At 45.0% G+C, this 15,084-nt stretch overlaps 1 protein-coding gene across 2 annotated transcripts in view; it reads left to right on the top strand.

Moving 5' to 3' along the window:
* The window catches only part of TNPO1 (transportin 1), a 541,716-nt gene that overhangs the window by 381,992 nt on the left and 144,640 nt on the right, over positions 1-15,084 (top strand). For both annotated transcript variants that reach the window (XM_030193299.1, XM_030193300.1), the window contains exons 17-18: positions 3,499-3,657; positions 3,743-3,830. In XM_030193299.1, the coding sequence (XP_030049159.1) occupies positions 3,499-3,657; positions 3,743-3,830 (247 nt within the window). The remainder of the gene's footprint in view (positions 1-3,498; positions 3,658-3,742; positions 3,831-15,084) is intronic.

The following is a 15,084-nucleotide window of genomic DNA, read 5'->3' as shown; positions in this document are numbered from 1 at the left end:
GTGACCTGCACGAATAGGATGAGAGCTGATGTGGAGGACCAGGATTGAAATCAATATCCCCAGCGGAGAGCAGAAGAATGAGCAAGAGAGTACGGAGAAGAGGAGGAGAGGTAGGACGACAGCGACAAAGGTGAGATGTACTCGGAATGGAAATGGTTGAATGGAAGGAAGAAAATGTTAAAGGTCGAGAGCTGAGAAGAGAGAAGAAAAAAGAGATGGTGAGATGAAAGCAGAAGATTGGCAATGTGTTCTTGCAGTATACAGTGGTTTCATATGGAAAAAGAGATTGGAAAGAGACAGTACCAGGAAGAGAAAGTGTACTGGAGCCAAAAGAAGTAACTGGGAGAAAATACAAAGTGTATAGAGAAAATGCTTCATGCACGGCACCTGGAGCGAAGGCCCTGGGAGGATCGGGGTGGACCTGTGAGTCACCCTGGAGAAGGCTGTGAGGGTATGCAAATGGGGCTGTAAGTCCTCCATAGCACCTGGAAGTCAGCTGGTGGGAGCACTGTGGGCACCTGAAGCCAAGGCCCTGGGAGGATCAAGGTGGACCTGGAAGTCACCTCAGAGAAGGCTATGAAGATAAGCAGATTGGCTGCAAGTCCTCCACAGCACCTGGAAGGCAGCTGGTGGGAGCGCTGGGCACCTGGAGCGAAGGCCCTGAGTGGATAGGAGTGGACCTGGAAGTCACCCCGGAGAAGGCTGTGAGGATAATGCAGATGGGCTGCAAGTCCTCCACAGCACCTGGAAGGCAACTGTTGGGAGCACTGGGCACCTCCACCATGCACCTTCTAGCAAAGAAAAGGCTTACCAGAGATTAGTCCGAAGCCAGCATTCCTCCCCCTGAGGGTCACCTAATCAAAAGTAAATAGTTTAGGTCTCACCAGTGTGAAGTAGAGGGTTAAGAAATACCTGGCACGAAAGTAAAAGAGGCAAAGTCTGCACCTTGAGTTTCCATCTTGCCCAAAACCCAGGGTTGCTCCTCTACATGCTTCGATTCCCCATGTGCCAGCTTGATCTCAAACCCCACAGTAGTTCCAACAGCTGTAGCTTGCTTCGGGGCCTCTCCGTCTTTGCTTTTCAAATCAAGCAGCAGCACAGCACTCCCCTACGGCATAAGTGGGATAAGCTGCAAATCCGGGATAGTGAGACTTCCAGCTCCAGGGGAAAGTCAGCGGACCCCTCTGTCACTACAGTCCCAAGCTGCCCGAACTCTGTCCTTCTACCACGGGTTGGTGAATGAAGCTGTCCATCAGCCCGGAAACAACTAGGGCTGAAGCCTTCGACAACAGACGCTGATCTCATTTGTGTTTTTTATCCATCAGGTAAAATAAAGGTGAAAGGTAAAAGAAGAAAAAAAAAGACATGGTGCCCAGAGCTTAGCACCACATGTCCGCCATCTTGGAACGCCCCCACTCACTACTACTTATTTCTATAGTGCTACTAGACGTTCGCAGCGCTGCACACTAAACATTTAATAAGGTCCCTGCTCAACAGAGCTGACTAATCAAGATAGACAAACAGGACAAATAAGGGATAGGGGAATTACTTAAGGTGGGAATGATAAAACAAACATGGATACTGAACAAGTGAATAGGAGTTAAAAACAGCCTCAAAAAAGTGGGCTTTTAATCTAGATTTGAAGACCGCCAGAGCTCAGCTCGATTTAGTGACTTGGGCCGATGCACATTTTTTGCCATTTGTAGAACAGTTGTCAGCCTGTGACCTACCTAACAGCTGGGGCCCTTCATTTTGAATTTAAATTTTTCTTTTATAACCAAAATGTTTTCATCTATTCAGCTTTTACTATCTCTCTCTTTTGTGACATACTACATAGTAGCATAGTAGATGACGACAGAAAAAGACCTTCGTAGTCCATCCAGTCTGCCCAATAAGATAAACTCACATGTGCTACTTTTTGTATATACCTTACCTTGATTTGTATCTGCCATTTTCAGGGCACAGACTGTAGAAGTCTGCCCAGCACTAGCCCTGCCTCCCACCACCGACTCTGCCACCCAATCTCTGCTAAACTTCTGAGGATCCATTCCTTCTGGACAGGATTCCTTTATGTTTATCCCATGCGTGTTTGAATTCCGTTACCGTTTTCATCATCACCACCACCACCTCCCGCGGGAGGGCATTCCAAGTATCCACCACTCTCTCCATGAAAAAATACTTCCTGACATTTTTCTTGAGTCTGCCCCCCTTCAATCTCATTTCATGTCCTCTAGTTCTACCGCCTTCCCATCTACGGAAAAGGTTTGTTTGCGGATTAATACCTTTCAAATATTTAAACGTCTGTATCATATCACCCCCGTTTCTCCTTTCCTCCAGGGTATACATGTTCAGGTCAGCAAGTCTCTCCTCATACATCTTATAACGCAAATCCCATACCATTCTTGTAGCTTTTCTTTGCACCGCTTCAATTCTTTTTACATCCTTAGCAAGATACGGCCTCCAAAACTGAACACAATACTCCATACTTCCCGCTGCAGCTCCTTGTGACCCTGGGCAGGTCACTTAACCTTTCATTGCTCCAAGTACCATAAAAAAAGCTTAGATTGTAGCACTTATCTGAAGACGGCACTCCAGATGTGAATCTCACTGATGTCATAATTCCAATCAAAATTTCCCAGAGTTTTTTGGTGTATGGTTGGTGTAATGTGCAATTCCATGACAATCAAGCTCCAACTCACAAAACTGTTCTCGAAGCAGAATTGCATTTCGCCATAAAGTGGCATCATCAGGAGAACAGCACTGCAATCCAAAAATATATTAATAACACTCTACTGGCTTGCCTACAACTAAAATTAATCGTATATAAAAATAAATATCTGAATTTCGGCTATCCTAGGGAGTGGTATCGCAAACCTGCTCTCTTCCCTGCTTCACTGCAATGCTGGCACATGCGCTGTATGCTACTTGGCTTTTATCTGTTCTAAACACCCCAATGCTAAATCTGTTAGGTGTAGACCTCCATCAATACCACTAAATGATCCACTCAATTTCCTTATTCAATCCCCTAGGGGAAACTGAATATATATTTTACATGGATAATTTTTCATGGTGGTACACAGACTTTGGCTTCTAAGCCTCTGAGCTGGCTCAATTTTGTTTGTTGTATTAGTTAAAGCAAACACAAATATGTTCCTGGGAAGAACAGAACAGAGACTGAAGAGCCTTCTTAATAGGGCATTTCCATGTTGCCTTATTTTGAATCTCAACCTTTGGTCACTCCACCATTGTTCCAATTGATAATTGCACTGCAAATATATTGTAGCATTAGATGTTTTTAACTGCTCTTGTTGGTTTAATTGTAGTATTAATGCCATGATGTCATTAAGTTGGAGGCAATCTTGGAATTAAAACACTTTCTGGAAACTTGATTTTAACTTTGAGAACCATTGGTGCTAGTGTTGTAAAATGAGACATCAGTTTGTAGAACTGATTCTTAAGAAATGAAGGTGCACATACATTTTTGTTCTTTTGTTTCAGCTGCACAATGGTCAGCCAGATCAATATGAGTCTCCAGATAAGGATTTCATGATTGTAGCTCTTGATTTGCTCAGTGGCCTGGCTGAAGGCCTTGGAGGTAATATTGAACAACTGGTGGCTCGAAGCAACATTCTTACATTAATGTACCAGTGCATGCAGGTGAGGACAATTAAAGTTGCATCAGTGTAATTAGAAGATAGTGGAATATTGGCATGAAAAGCAATTATGCCCATTTCTTTTGTAGGATAAAATGCCAGAGGTACGACAGAGTTCATTTGCCTTGTTAGGTGACCTAACAAAAGCGTGCTTTCAGCATGTTAAGCCTTGCATTGGTATGTATGCTGTTCATTTTAATCTTCAAAATGTTTAATCCTTCAGGTTTACCTCTTCTAGAGCTCCATGATATATTTCCTGTCTGTGTTGTATCTTAATTATGTTTAACATGGTCTGTTGGGTGATCACTGTTTGATTAGAGCCTTACTGACAACTAAGTGAGGACCCACCTACATCTTGGGTATCAAACCAGTCCCAGATATGAGTCCAAACCACTACTTAGCTATACTCTTTTTAGGTAAAAAAAAAAAAATAACAAAACTGCTGTCTTGAAATTGCAAAAAGTACTGATTGTCAAATTACACTGAAAATAATTTAAATTGTTTTTATAAATTGAATTTAGTCGGGGAGGACATGAGGAGAAATATTCATAGTTATCAGTGAGTAATATACAAACGTAACTATAAACAAGTCAACATCCAATATATAATTCCACAGGTCTACATTTTAAGCTTTCCAAAAGACTATGGGATCCAAAAATGGTCAAATTAAAGGTTAACAAGGAAGACAAAATATAATTTAAAAGCTCACAAGCTTTAAGTAAAGGAGCATATGGGTCATTCCATCCATGCCAAGTGGTCTAAAATTAAAAAAAGTTCCCACCATCATGTTCTCCAATTTTGTTCAAATTTTATCTGTTACGCAAGTCATGTGTTAAACGAAGTTTCTCAAAATTTGAGGTCTCTAACTGCAATAGTTGCAGATCTAGACCCCCTTTTCTGAAAGGCTGTCAGTCCATGAGCACTCGACATTTACCAAAATGCCATTTTTGGGGTCTAATAAAATCCAAACACATTTATAAGAATGGCTAAAAAATTCAAATCCTGTACAGTTTTTTATGCTAATTCCGATGAAATACATTTTAACATTATGAATGCAAAATCCAGTCAAACAAGTTGACTCAAAGTGTGCATCAAAATTGGTCGCGACTCATCGGAACATATTTGGACCAATATTCAGACCGCAACAACTTCCACGCAAACAAAGATACGGACTCGAAATTTTGAACAAGCATTATGCTTGTGCTGGACATAATACTGCCAGATTTGCAACTAACCACATCTATAACCACCCTGCAGGATCTCTTCAAAGTTGGCACTGTCAGTGCAAATGGTAAAATGTACCAAAGTTCAAAGCCAATTATTTAAAAAGAGTCTGCCTGAATCAGCTTGTGAACAGTATCATCTGAAAGAGAAAATTGTGCTCTACAACACTGATATTTTTTTGTTTTGCAATGCCACCATTTAGTAGCCATTTAATCAGGTCAAAGTATGTTATATTTTGTGTGTGTGATGTATTGCGTTGGTCCATGATGGCTGAGCCATTACTGGTTATCACATTGAAACCAGCATCCCCATTGCCATAGGGGCCACACCCGATAGCCATGCAGTAATAGCCACGGGTGGGTATCTTGACTGCAGGATCCCATGCCTGATTGTGTGTTTCTTTACTGCAGGTTCCCAAGCCTGCCTTCTTCAGTTACTTCACTGCAGGTTCCCAAGCCTGCCTTCTTCAGTTACTTCATCATTCTGAAAGCATCATTGATCTGCAAGAGAACAGTTTCAGGGAAACTATATTGCCGACCAGATGATGTCACTGATGGAGCTGGAATAACAGCAATGATAAGTTTTTCTGGGATCCAGCAAGTATCGCGTCTTACTGGCCAATAAAATGAAGTAGCGAGACCATGAGGATGCATAAAGCTTATGAAAGCATCTTTCTGTTCAACTGACGTTTCACAAACGTTTCCAATCCACCATAAATGCAAGCAACATACTGCCCAGGCTGAAGATTTCTGACTTTATCTATTTGTTCAGCATCACTAATTTATTAAGCTGGAATATTCACCTGAGATGGCACGACCAAACTGATAACAGTGCACAATAAACGATTGGACAATCAACAAATAAAATATGAATGAATAATTATATCAATACTTTTAAGCGACTATTAAGACTCAATTTCTTAGAAATGAAGAAAAATTAGCGCATCAAGCGTACTAAATATAACATACTTTGACCTGAGAAAATGGCTACTTAATGGTGGCATTGCAAAACAAAAACATATCAGTGTTGTAGAGCACAATTTTCTCTTTCAGATGATACTGTTCACAAGCTGATTCAGGCAGACTCTTTTTAAATAATTGGCTTTGAACTTTGGTACATTTTACCATTTGCGCTGACAGTGCCAACTTTGAAGAGATCCTGCAGGGTGGTTATAGATGTGGTTAGTTGCAAATCTGGCAGTATTATGTCCAGCACAAGCATAATGCTTGTTCGAGTCCGTATCTTTGTTTGCATGGAAGTTGTTGCGGTCTGAATATTGGTCCAAATATGTTCCGATGAGTCGCGACCAATTTTGATGCACACTTTGAGTCAACTTGTTTGACTGGATTTTGCATCCATAATGTTAAAATGTATTTCATCGGAATTAGCATCAAAAACTGTACAGGATTTGAATTTTTTATCCATTCTTATAAATGTGTTTGGATTTTATTAGACCCCAAAAATGGCATTTTGGTAAATGTCAAGTGCTCATGGACTGGCAGCCTTTCAGAAAAGGGGGTCTAGATCTGCAACTATTGCAGTTAGAGACCTCAAATTTTGGGAAACTTCGTTTAACACCTGACTTGCGTAACAGATAAAATTTGAACAAAATTGGAGAACATGATGGTGGGAAGGTTTAGAACACTTGGCATGGAATGACCCATATGGAAAAGCTTAAGAAAGTCTGTTCTAATGCTTCAGAGGACATACCCAGTTACCTCCTGATCAGCTTCCAAATGACAAGAGTTAATCCCTCAAGTTGATCTGGATCCGTTCTCTTACGGTCATTTATTTAAAAACAAAGCTGTGGCATGGCCTAAGAGAAACAACATTTTTAATTCTTTCAAAAGAGGAGAAAAGAACTAAAGCAGTCTTCCCCCTTTCTATAATGGTTTTTTGTTGTTTTTTTAGTTACAAGATGATTACATAAGAACATAAGTGTTGCCATACTGGGACACACCGAAGGTCCGTCAATTCCAGTATCCATTACCAGCAGTAGAAATCCAGGTCATGAGTACCTGGCAATGTCCCAAAAGAATAAATCAGATTTTATGCTGCTTATCCCAGGAATAAGCAGTGGATTTTCCTCAAATCCTTTTAGGAAATTATCCATACCTTTTTTAAGCGGTTTTTACCACGTTCTCTGGCAATGAATTCCAGAGTTTAATTGCGTGTTGAGTGAAGAAATAATTTCTCCAGTTTGTTTTACATTACTACTTAGTAACTTCATTGTGTGCCACTAGTCCTTGTAATTTTGGAAAGAGTAAACCAAACAATTCACGCAAATCATTAACATTGATCCCTCCACCCCCCTCCCCATAACCCACATAGTCAACACCAATCAGAGGGTGTATAACCCCTAAATGAGATATCGAGGAACTGAACCACCACACCTCAGACATGCCCACCCCCAAACACCTCCCACCCCCCACATGCAACCCTACACACACAAACCTATTAATATCCCTTCTCAACTGCTTATCGCAGCCCGGCATATAACAACATCCATACACTCACACAAGTATAAAGATGAAGAATCACTCCCGAACTGAGCCCTTCTCCCGCACTCCTCATTAAATTACAGTCAAACCCCCCTCCCCCAGCCCATCTTCATATGCCCAAACCAAATAGCTTACAACCAGAGAAATTATGCGTTAGCATGTACACATTCTACAAACATATGGAAATAGTATAGGCAAGCAAGGGAGGGAATCTCCCCAACTGCAAGAAAGAGAGAAAAAAAAAAGGAGAGAGGAGGGGGGATTAAGATAGAGAAAAATCACTCCATCACATTAAGCGAACAAAAGGGCTAACAGTAAATGCAGATGATGTCCAAGTCAACGCTCTGCAACTGGAACCGCAGCTTTCTGCCCCTTTTTCTCGGGAGACGCACAGGTACTCTTTGCCATTGTTGAAATTTAGCTTTTGTTGCAGGGGCCAGTGAATTTGGGTGAAAGGCAGAAGTAACCAGACCCGCTGCATGCAAAATCTTCCATGCGCCTGCCAGGGCATGCTCTCATGTTGCACCCTGCAGAACAAAGTTCAGAGAAAAGGGGAATCCCCATCTGTATGTAATTTGCTCCTTGATTAAGATATTCAGAAAAGGTTTCATCAACCGTCGCTGCTGTAGAGTAAATTGGGAGAGGTCTTGATAAACGCAAACCTTAGAGTCATTGTATTCCAGGTCAGGCTTCTGATGAGCGTGAGTAAATATAAGGTCTTTGTCAGCTAATCTGAGAAACTGTGCAACAATATCCCGCGGCTTCTTGTCCAAACGCTGGCTTGACAAGCGATGCGCTCTTTCCAGCTCAATTGCGGCCGCTCCCATTTCGGAACCAAGCAAGGTGAGGCAGAGAGATCTTACAATAAGCGGAACATCCTCAGTTGGTCCGCCTTTAGGCACACCCTGAAAACGGAGGTTGTTCGGCGGCCCCTATTTTCTAAATCATCTAATTTATAGGACAAGCTGCATATTGCTTCTCAAGATCTTGAATATTTGAAGTATGAGACATAGTGGACTCTGCCTGCTCGTCTAGTTTCAGTTCAGTGTCCTCCACCCTTCTCCCCAGCTCTTGGAGCTCTGAACTTAATGTACCTATGCGTTCCAAAATTTCCTCTAGAAGATTTAATATCCGCTTGAATCCCAGAAAGGCAGTTTTGCAGTTCGCTAGAAATTCCTTTTTTTGTGGGGGGGGGCAACCTCGATTCTGCCAAAGATAATGCCGAGTCCGAATCCGATGGAGAGAGGCGCACTGGTGACACATGGCAACTCACAGCCTTGCTCCCTGCTCAGCTCGGTGTCTGCTCCATGTCCTTTTTCCGTAAAGATGATGATTTACTCATACTCCTAGATGATCAGCAAGTTCACAACAGCCGATACATTTCAAGAAATAGCCAATGGCACTGGATAAAGGAATTACTCGCATGTGAGGAGCAGGACCAAAGGAGCTAGGCTGCCATTCAGTGCGGTGACTGAACTTAACAAGTAGGCATCATATTTCCCCGACCAAAATGTTAAACATGGTGCATAACTTAAATTGCACCCCTGCCTTAATAGGCAACCAGTGCAGCCTAGAATAAAAACTTTTGACGGATTGACATTTATGTAAACCAAAAATCAACCTTACTGCTGTATTTTGAATGATCTGCAGCTGGTTTATCAAGGCTTTAGAAAAGCCTACCAAGGTAAGGTTGCAAAAATCGAAGCTTGCAAACAAAAGCAATTGTACAAAAACCCTGAATGTATAATCAGAAAAGTGTTTTTTTTATAGTACTCTTTTATTTTTTTTTATTTTTTTTTTCAACAAGTAAACATGCTAGTCTCCATCATCAGTAATATACAGAAGCTTGAGAAACATCAAGAACAAAAACAGTATATGAAAACACTCCCCCTGAACCCCCCATCCCCATTCACTCTTCATAAGTCAACCAACCAAAATCCAGTCAGGCATTAAGCAAGCGACCGCGGGCTAAAACAGTAAGAGAAGACCAAAAGGGTTCCCACAATATACAAAACCTCTTTCCTGCCACAGAGTCCAGATCAGAGAATTCCTGTTGTTCTAAAGATGCTTGCAGTGTCATAAAAAATCTCCATTGTTGAATAGTCGGCGGATCACTTAATAGCCTGTGTTGCAGACAGTGGCGTAGCAAGGGCGGGGCGGTGGGGACGGTCCGCCCCGGGTGTCCGCGGGTGGGGGGTGCTCCATCGCGTCTCTTCTCCTGCCACCGCCTGCCTTTTTCTTTTTTAAATCCGTGCAGCCACGCAGGCAGCACTTCGCGTCTGCCCTGCGTGTGCTGTGAAAGAAGTAAATCGCCAGCGCTGGCGTCGGGCCTTCCCTCGATGTCCCGCCCTCTTGTGAGGTAACTTCCTATTTTCTTGAGGGCGGGACATCGAGGGAAGGCCCGACGCCAGCACTGGCGATTTACTTCTTTCACAGCACACGCAGGGCAGACGCGAAGCACTGCCTGCGTGGCTGCACGGATTTAAAAAAGAAAAAGGCAGGCGGTGGCAGGAGAAGAGGGCTCTGTGGCTCTCAATGGAGGGGGGACGGGACTGGGTCAGGGGGGAGCTCAGGGGAGAAGGGGATTGGAGAGGGGGTGGGGGAGTTTAGAGGAGGGGTGCTCAGAGGGGAGAAGGGGATTGGAGACGGTGGAGGTGCTCAGAGGGGAGAATGGGGATTGGGGAGGGGAGGGGTGGGGGTGCTCAGAGGGGATTGGGGAGGGTGGGGGAGCTCAGAAGGGTACTCAGAGGGGAGAAGGGGATTGGGGAGGGGTGCTCAGAGGTGAGAAGGGATTGGGGAGGGGTGGGGGTGCTCAGAGGGGATTGGGGAGGGTGGGGGGAGCTCAGAGGTGAGAAGGGGATTGGGGAGGGTGGGGTGCTCAGAGGGGAGAATGGGGATTGGGGAGGGTGGGGAAGCTCAGAAGGGTACTCAGAGGGGAGAAGGGGGATTGGGGAGGGGTGCTCAGAGATGAGAAGGGGATTGGGGAGGGTGGGGGTGATCAGAGGGGATTGGGGAGGGTGGGGGAGCTCAGAAGGGTACTCAGAGGTGAGAAGGGGATTGCGGAGGGGTGGGGGAGTTCAGAGGAGGGATGCTCAGAGGTGAGAAGGGGATTGGGGAGGGTGGGGGTGCTCAGAGGGGAGAATGGGGATTGGGGAGGGGTGGGGGTGCTCAGAGGGGATTGGGGAGGGGTGGGGGAGTTCAGAGGAGGGATGCTCAGAGGGGATTGGGGAGGGTGGGGGTGCTCAGAGGGGAGAATGGGGATTGGGGAGGGGTGGGGGTGCTCAGAGGGGATAAGGGGACTGGGGAGGGAAGTGCTCATGGGAGAAGGGGTCTGGAACTGGGGGCTGAAAAGGGGCAGGAGCTGAAACTGTGGGGACTGGGGGCTTTAAAGGGGACAGGGAGAACTGGCTGGGGCTGAAGCTCGGGACTGGTGAGAGAAAAGGGCTGGGGTTGAAACTAGGGGCTGAAAAGGGGACAGGGAGAAGTGGCTGGGGGCTGAAGCCCAGGACTGATGGGAGAAAAGGGCTGGGGACTGGTGGGATAGTGGGGCTGAAAAGGGTGGCAGGTAGGAGATGTTGGCTGGAACTGGAACTAGGTGCAGGTGGAAAGAGGGGGCAGAGAGAGGGGCAGACCCTGGATGGAAGGGGGGGAGCATGAGGGAGGGCAGACCCTGGATGGATGGGAGAGGGAGGGCAGACGAATCAAAGGGGCAGAGAGAAAGGGCAGATGGTGGGTGGAAGGGGGAGAGAGAAAGAGGGCAGACTGGGGCAAATGGTGGATGGAAGGGAGAGAGAGGGCAGACGGTGTTCAAGGCGGGACTTGGGCGTTCCTAAGACTTAGATGTTTTTCAGCCATAATGGAACAAAACAAAAACGTCCAGGACTAAAAATTAGACGTTTTGAGCTAGACCTGTTTTTATAACGAATAGCTGCAGTGGGAATTGATCCCACTTCCCCAGGATCAAAGTCTGCTGCAATAACCACTAGGCTACTCCTCTACTCCACACAAGAGGTGCCCCAAATGACCAGATGACCACTGGAGGGAATCGGAAATCACCTCCCCTTACTCCCCCAGTGCTCACTATCCCCCTCCCACCTCAAATATTATTTTTAAAAATATTACTTGCCAGCCTCAGATGTTATATTCATGTCCATTAGAATAGCATGCAGGTCTCTAGAGTAGTCTCGTAGTGGTGTAGTGCACTGCAGACAGGTGGACCCAGGCTTCTATCTCTCCCTACTTATTACACAAGAGGAGGAAACTGTGAGCCCTCCAAAACCCACCTGAAACCCACTATACCAACATATTGGTGCTCCCTTCACCTGTAAGGACTATGGTAGTAATGTACAGTTGGGGATAGTGGGTTTTGGGGGGCTCAGCAGACAAGGTAAGAGAGCAATGGTGAGATGTGTACCTGGGAGCATTTTATAAAGTCCACTGCAGTGCCCCCAAGGATGCCCTATTGCTTTCCTGGGATGTCACTTTTCCACTATTCTACCTGATGCCAAGCTTTCTATTTTTTTATAACATCTGAGTCTTGTGTCTATTGTTTATCATTAGATTTGGGCTTTGAATTCAGATCTATAGATGAAAAGGAGGTCTCATTACATATATCTAAATACCAGAGTGCTATTTTTCCATACTTCATAGTAAGAGTGTGCATTCCCTAATTACCTGTCCCAATACAACTGAAACTTTTACCTCCTCAATGCATGTAAAAGGTTTCATCCCTGTGTGGATTCTCTGATGCCGTGTGAGGCTTTCTTTCCAACTAAAGCTTTTACCACACTCAGGACATGTAAATGGTTTCACTCCTGTGTTTATTCTCTGGTGCATTGTGAGGTTTACCTTCTGACTGAAGCTTTTACCAGACTCTATACATGCAAATGGTTTCTCTCCTGTGTGGACTTTCTGATGCACTTTGAGATTTATGTTACAACCAAAGCTTTTACCACACTTAGATCATGTGAATGATTTCACTCTATTGTGGATTTTCTTTTGTATTTTGTACGTTTTGCATTTGGATGTTTTTTGTTTGAAAATGGCCCCAAAATAAAACATCCAAATCACAATATGTTTTTCCAAACAGCATTTTCAAAAGGAAAAGATAGACGTTTTTTTTGTAGAAAATTACCTTTCCTTTTCTGATTTTGGACTTGTTACAAAAAACGTCCAGATTCAGGCTTGGACGTCGTATCCAAAAATGCCCCTTGTGCATTTGACTTGCCCAAATTCACAAGGAGCTGCAGTGGGAATCAAATCCATGTTGCCAGGATCAAAGCCCACTGCACTAACCATTAATCCACTCCTCTATTTTGGACGTTTTGTATTTGGACGGTTTTTGTTTGAAAATGGACCAAAAAATAAAACGTCCATAGTATTTTTGAAAAAAATAGACGTTTTTCTTTTTCCTGTTCTGGATTTGGACGTTTTGTGTAAAACATCCAAATTCAGACTTAATCGTCATATTGAAAATGCCCCTCCATGTAAAACATTTCTAGTCATTTGACCACAGTGCAATAAACAGTGTTTGAAACGGTCACAAGAAAGATGCGTCCCCAAGTCCGCATTCTAATGTTGAATGTAGGGAGAGTGATCTAACTCAGGGGGTGTGTCTTGTAAATATTTGTGATAGCATTTTAAAGATACCATCTTCTGAGCATCCAACCAATAATTTATCCTGGACAGATAGCAAGAGAAACCCTCAGAAAGGACATCACATAATGACGCAATTGCCAGTATGAAAATAGTGCATTGCCTTCCAAGCCATATTCCTCATGTAAGTCCTGAAAGGGCTTCATTAAACTGATAAACATCAAATGAAACAAATACCGTATCCCCTGCTCAAATGGAACATAAAACAAATACCATATCCCCTGCCAGGCCCAGCACTCAAATGGAACCTCCATCATTCCTGGGGGGGGGGGGGGGGCTTCATTACCCAATTGACAACATTGGGGTAACATGCGAACCCAATTGACAACACTGGGGTAACATGCGAATTTAAGCCTAACTGTACCTACTCGATGCCAAACCATCTGGAGAGGACCATAAAATAGAGAGCGAGTGTAAGCTGGGGCAGAAGGTGGAGCATGCAGCCAGCAACTGAAATGTAAAAGATCTCCCAAATGAACCTCCTCGCTAGGCACCAAAAAGTGAGAGGTGCCATGGTACCAATCTGATATGTGCCTCATCCTGCAAGCCAGAAAAAATAAGCTAAGGTTCAATAAACTCAGACCCCCTTTACTGTTTGGCAACATCATAACCGATAACGGAATACGTGCTTGCTTACCCTGAAGTAAATATTTACTCAGGGCCCAAGCTAAAAGCTGAGTATGACGATAGAAAGGTGTAAAGGGAGCATTTGAATCACATAGAGCCATTTCGGCACAAGCATCATATTGTAAAGAGCTATACACCCCATCAGCGAAAGAGGAAAATGTTGCCATAACTGAAGCTTCTGCATAATCAGGTCCAACAAGGGCTGCATATTCAGAGAATACAACTGGGCAAGATCACATGGGATACTTTAAGCCAAGATAGATTAAAGATAACAGGAACCCAAGTCAGGGGACGCCACCACCACCACCCAATCTTGCTGAACCATGGCTTACAAAGGGAAGACCAAAGATTGAGACAATCCTGAGAAAAAACTAAATTCATCCACTCCTTCCAAAAGCCGGGGCAAGGACTCCTGAGGGTGTTAAAGAGCAATAAGCATATCATCTGCGTAATCCTGAATTCTCCGAGGACAACCAGGCTGCTTGTTCTCACTGATGGGTGACGTCCACGGCAGCCCCCTCCAATCGGAAACTTCACTAGCAAAGGCCTTTGCTAGCCCTTGAGCGCCGATGCGCATGTGTGGCCATCTTCCCGCCCAAACCGACTCTTGTTCATCAGTCTTCTTTTGTCCGAGTTCGGGACGGTCGTGTTTCGCCGCCGTTTCATGCCCCTCAAGTTGAGCTTGCGCGTCTTCGCGATTTTCGCAAAAAAAAAAAAAAGAAGAGACCGATCCGGTATTTCCAGCTTTTTCCCCGCGTAAGTTTCCTTTCGCTTTCGGGACCGGCCTATTTGGCCTCGGTACGGGTTTTTTCTCCCTTCTTTTTGGTGCCTTTCGTCATCATCGCAAATTTTGATTTCGCCGGCGTGATTTTTCCGCCCATGTCATCGAAGTCTTCCAGCGGCTTCAAAAAGTGCACCCAGTGCGCCCGGGTAATCTCGCTCACTGATAGGCACGCTTCGTGTCTTCAGTGTCTGGGGGCTGGGCACCGCCCGCAGGCTTGCAGTCTTTGTGCTTTTTTGAAAAAGAGGACTCAGGTAGCGAGGTTGGCCCAGTGGAACGCGTTGTTCTCGGGCTCTTCGACGACAACAGCACGGGACGCATTGAGTGCATCGACGTCTTCGGCATCGACTGCATCGAGGCTTCTACCTCCTGCATCATCGGTACCGAGACATCGGAAGGCTGCGTCGACGTAGGTGGTACCAGGACCTCCGCTATTGCTGATGTCATCGGACGGTGGTGCTTCGTCTGGAGTGCAGGTGAGGGCTGTCCATTCCCCTGCTGGTGGCGGTGAGCCTTCGGGTGGGTCTCCCCCTGCCCTGAGGGCTCCTGCGGTACAGCCCTCCCCCCCCCCCCCCCGAGATTGGCCTTCTTCGGCCTCGGCCCCGAGGAAGCGACGGTTGGTTTCTACGTCGGTACTGGGAAG

Source organism: Microcaecilia unicolor, chromosome 2 (genome assembly GCF_901765095.1).
Source record: "Microcaecilia unicolor chromosome 2, aMicUni1.1, whole genome shotgun sequence".
NCBI classification, from domain to species: domain Eukaryota; kingdom Metazoa; phylum Chordata; class Amphibia; order Gymnophiona; family Siphonopidae; genus Microcaecilia; species Microcaecilia unicolor.
Note: the sequence above shows the minus strand (reverse complement) of the source record. Positions and strands in the feature narration are given on the sequence as shown.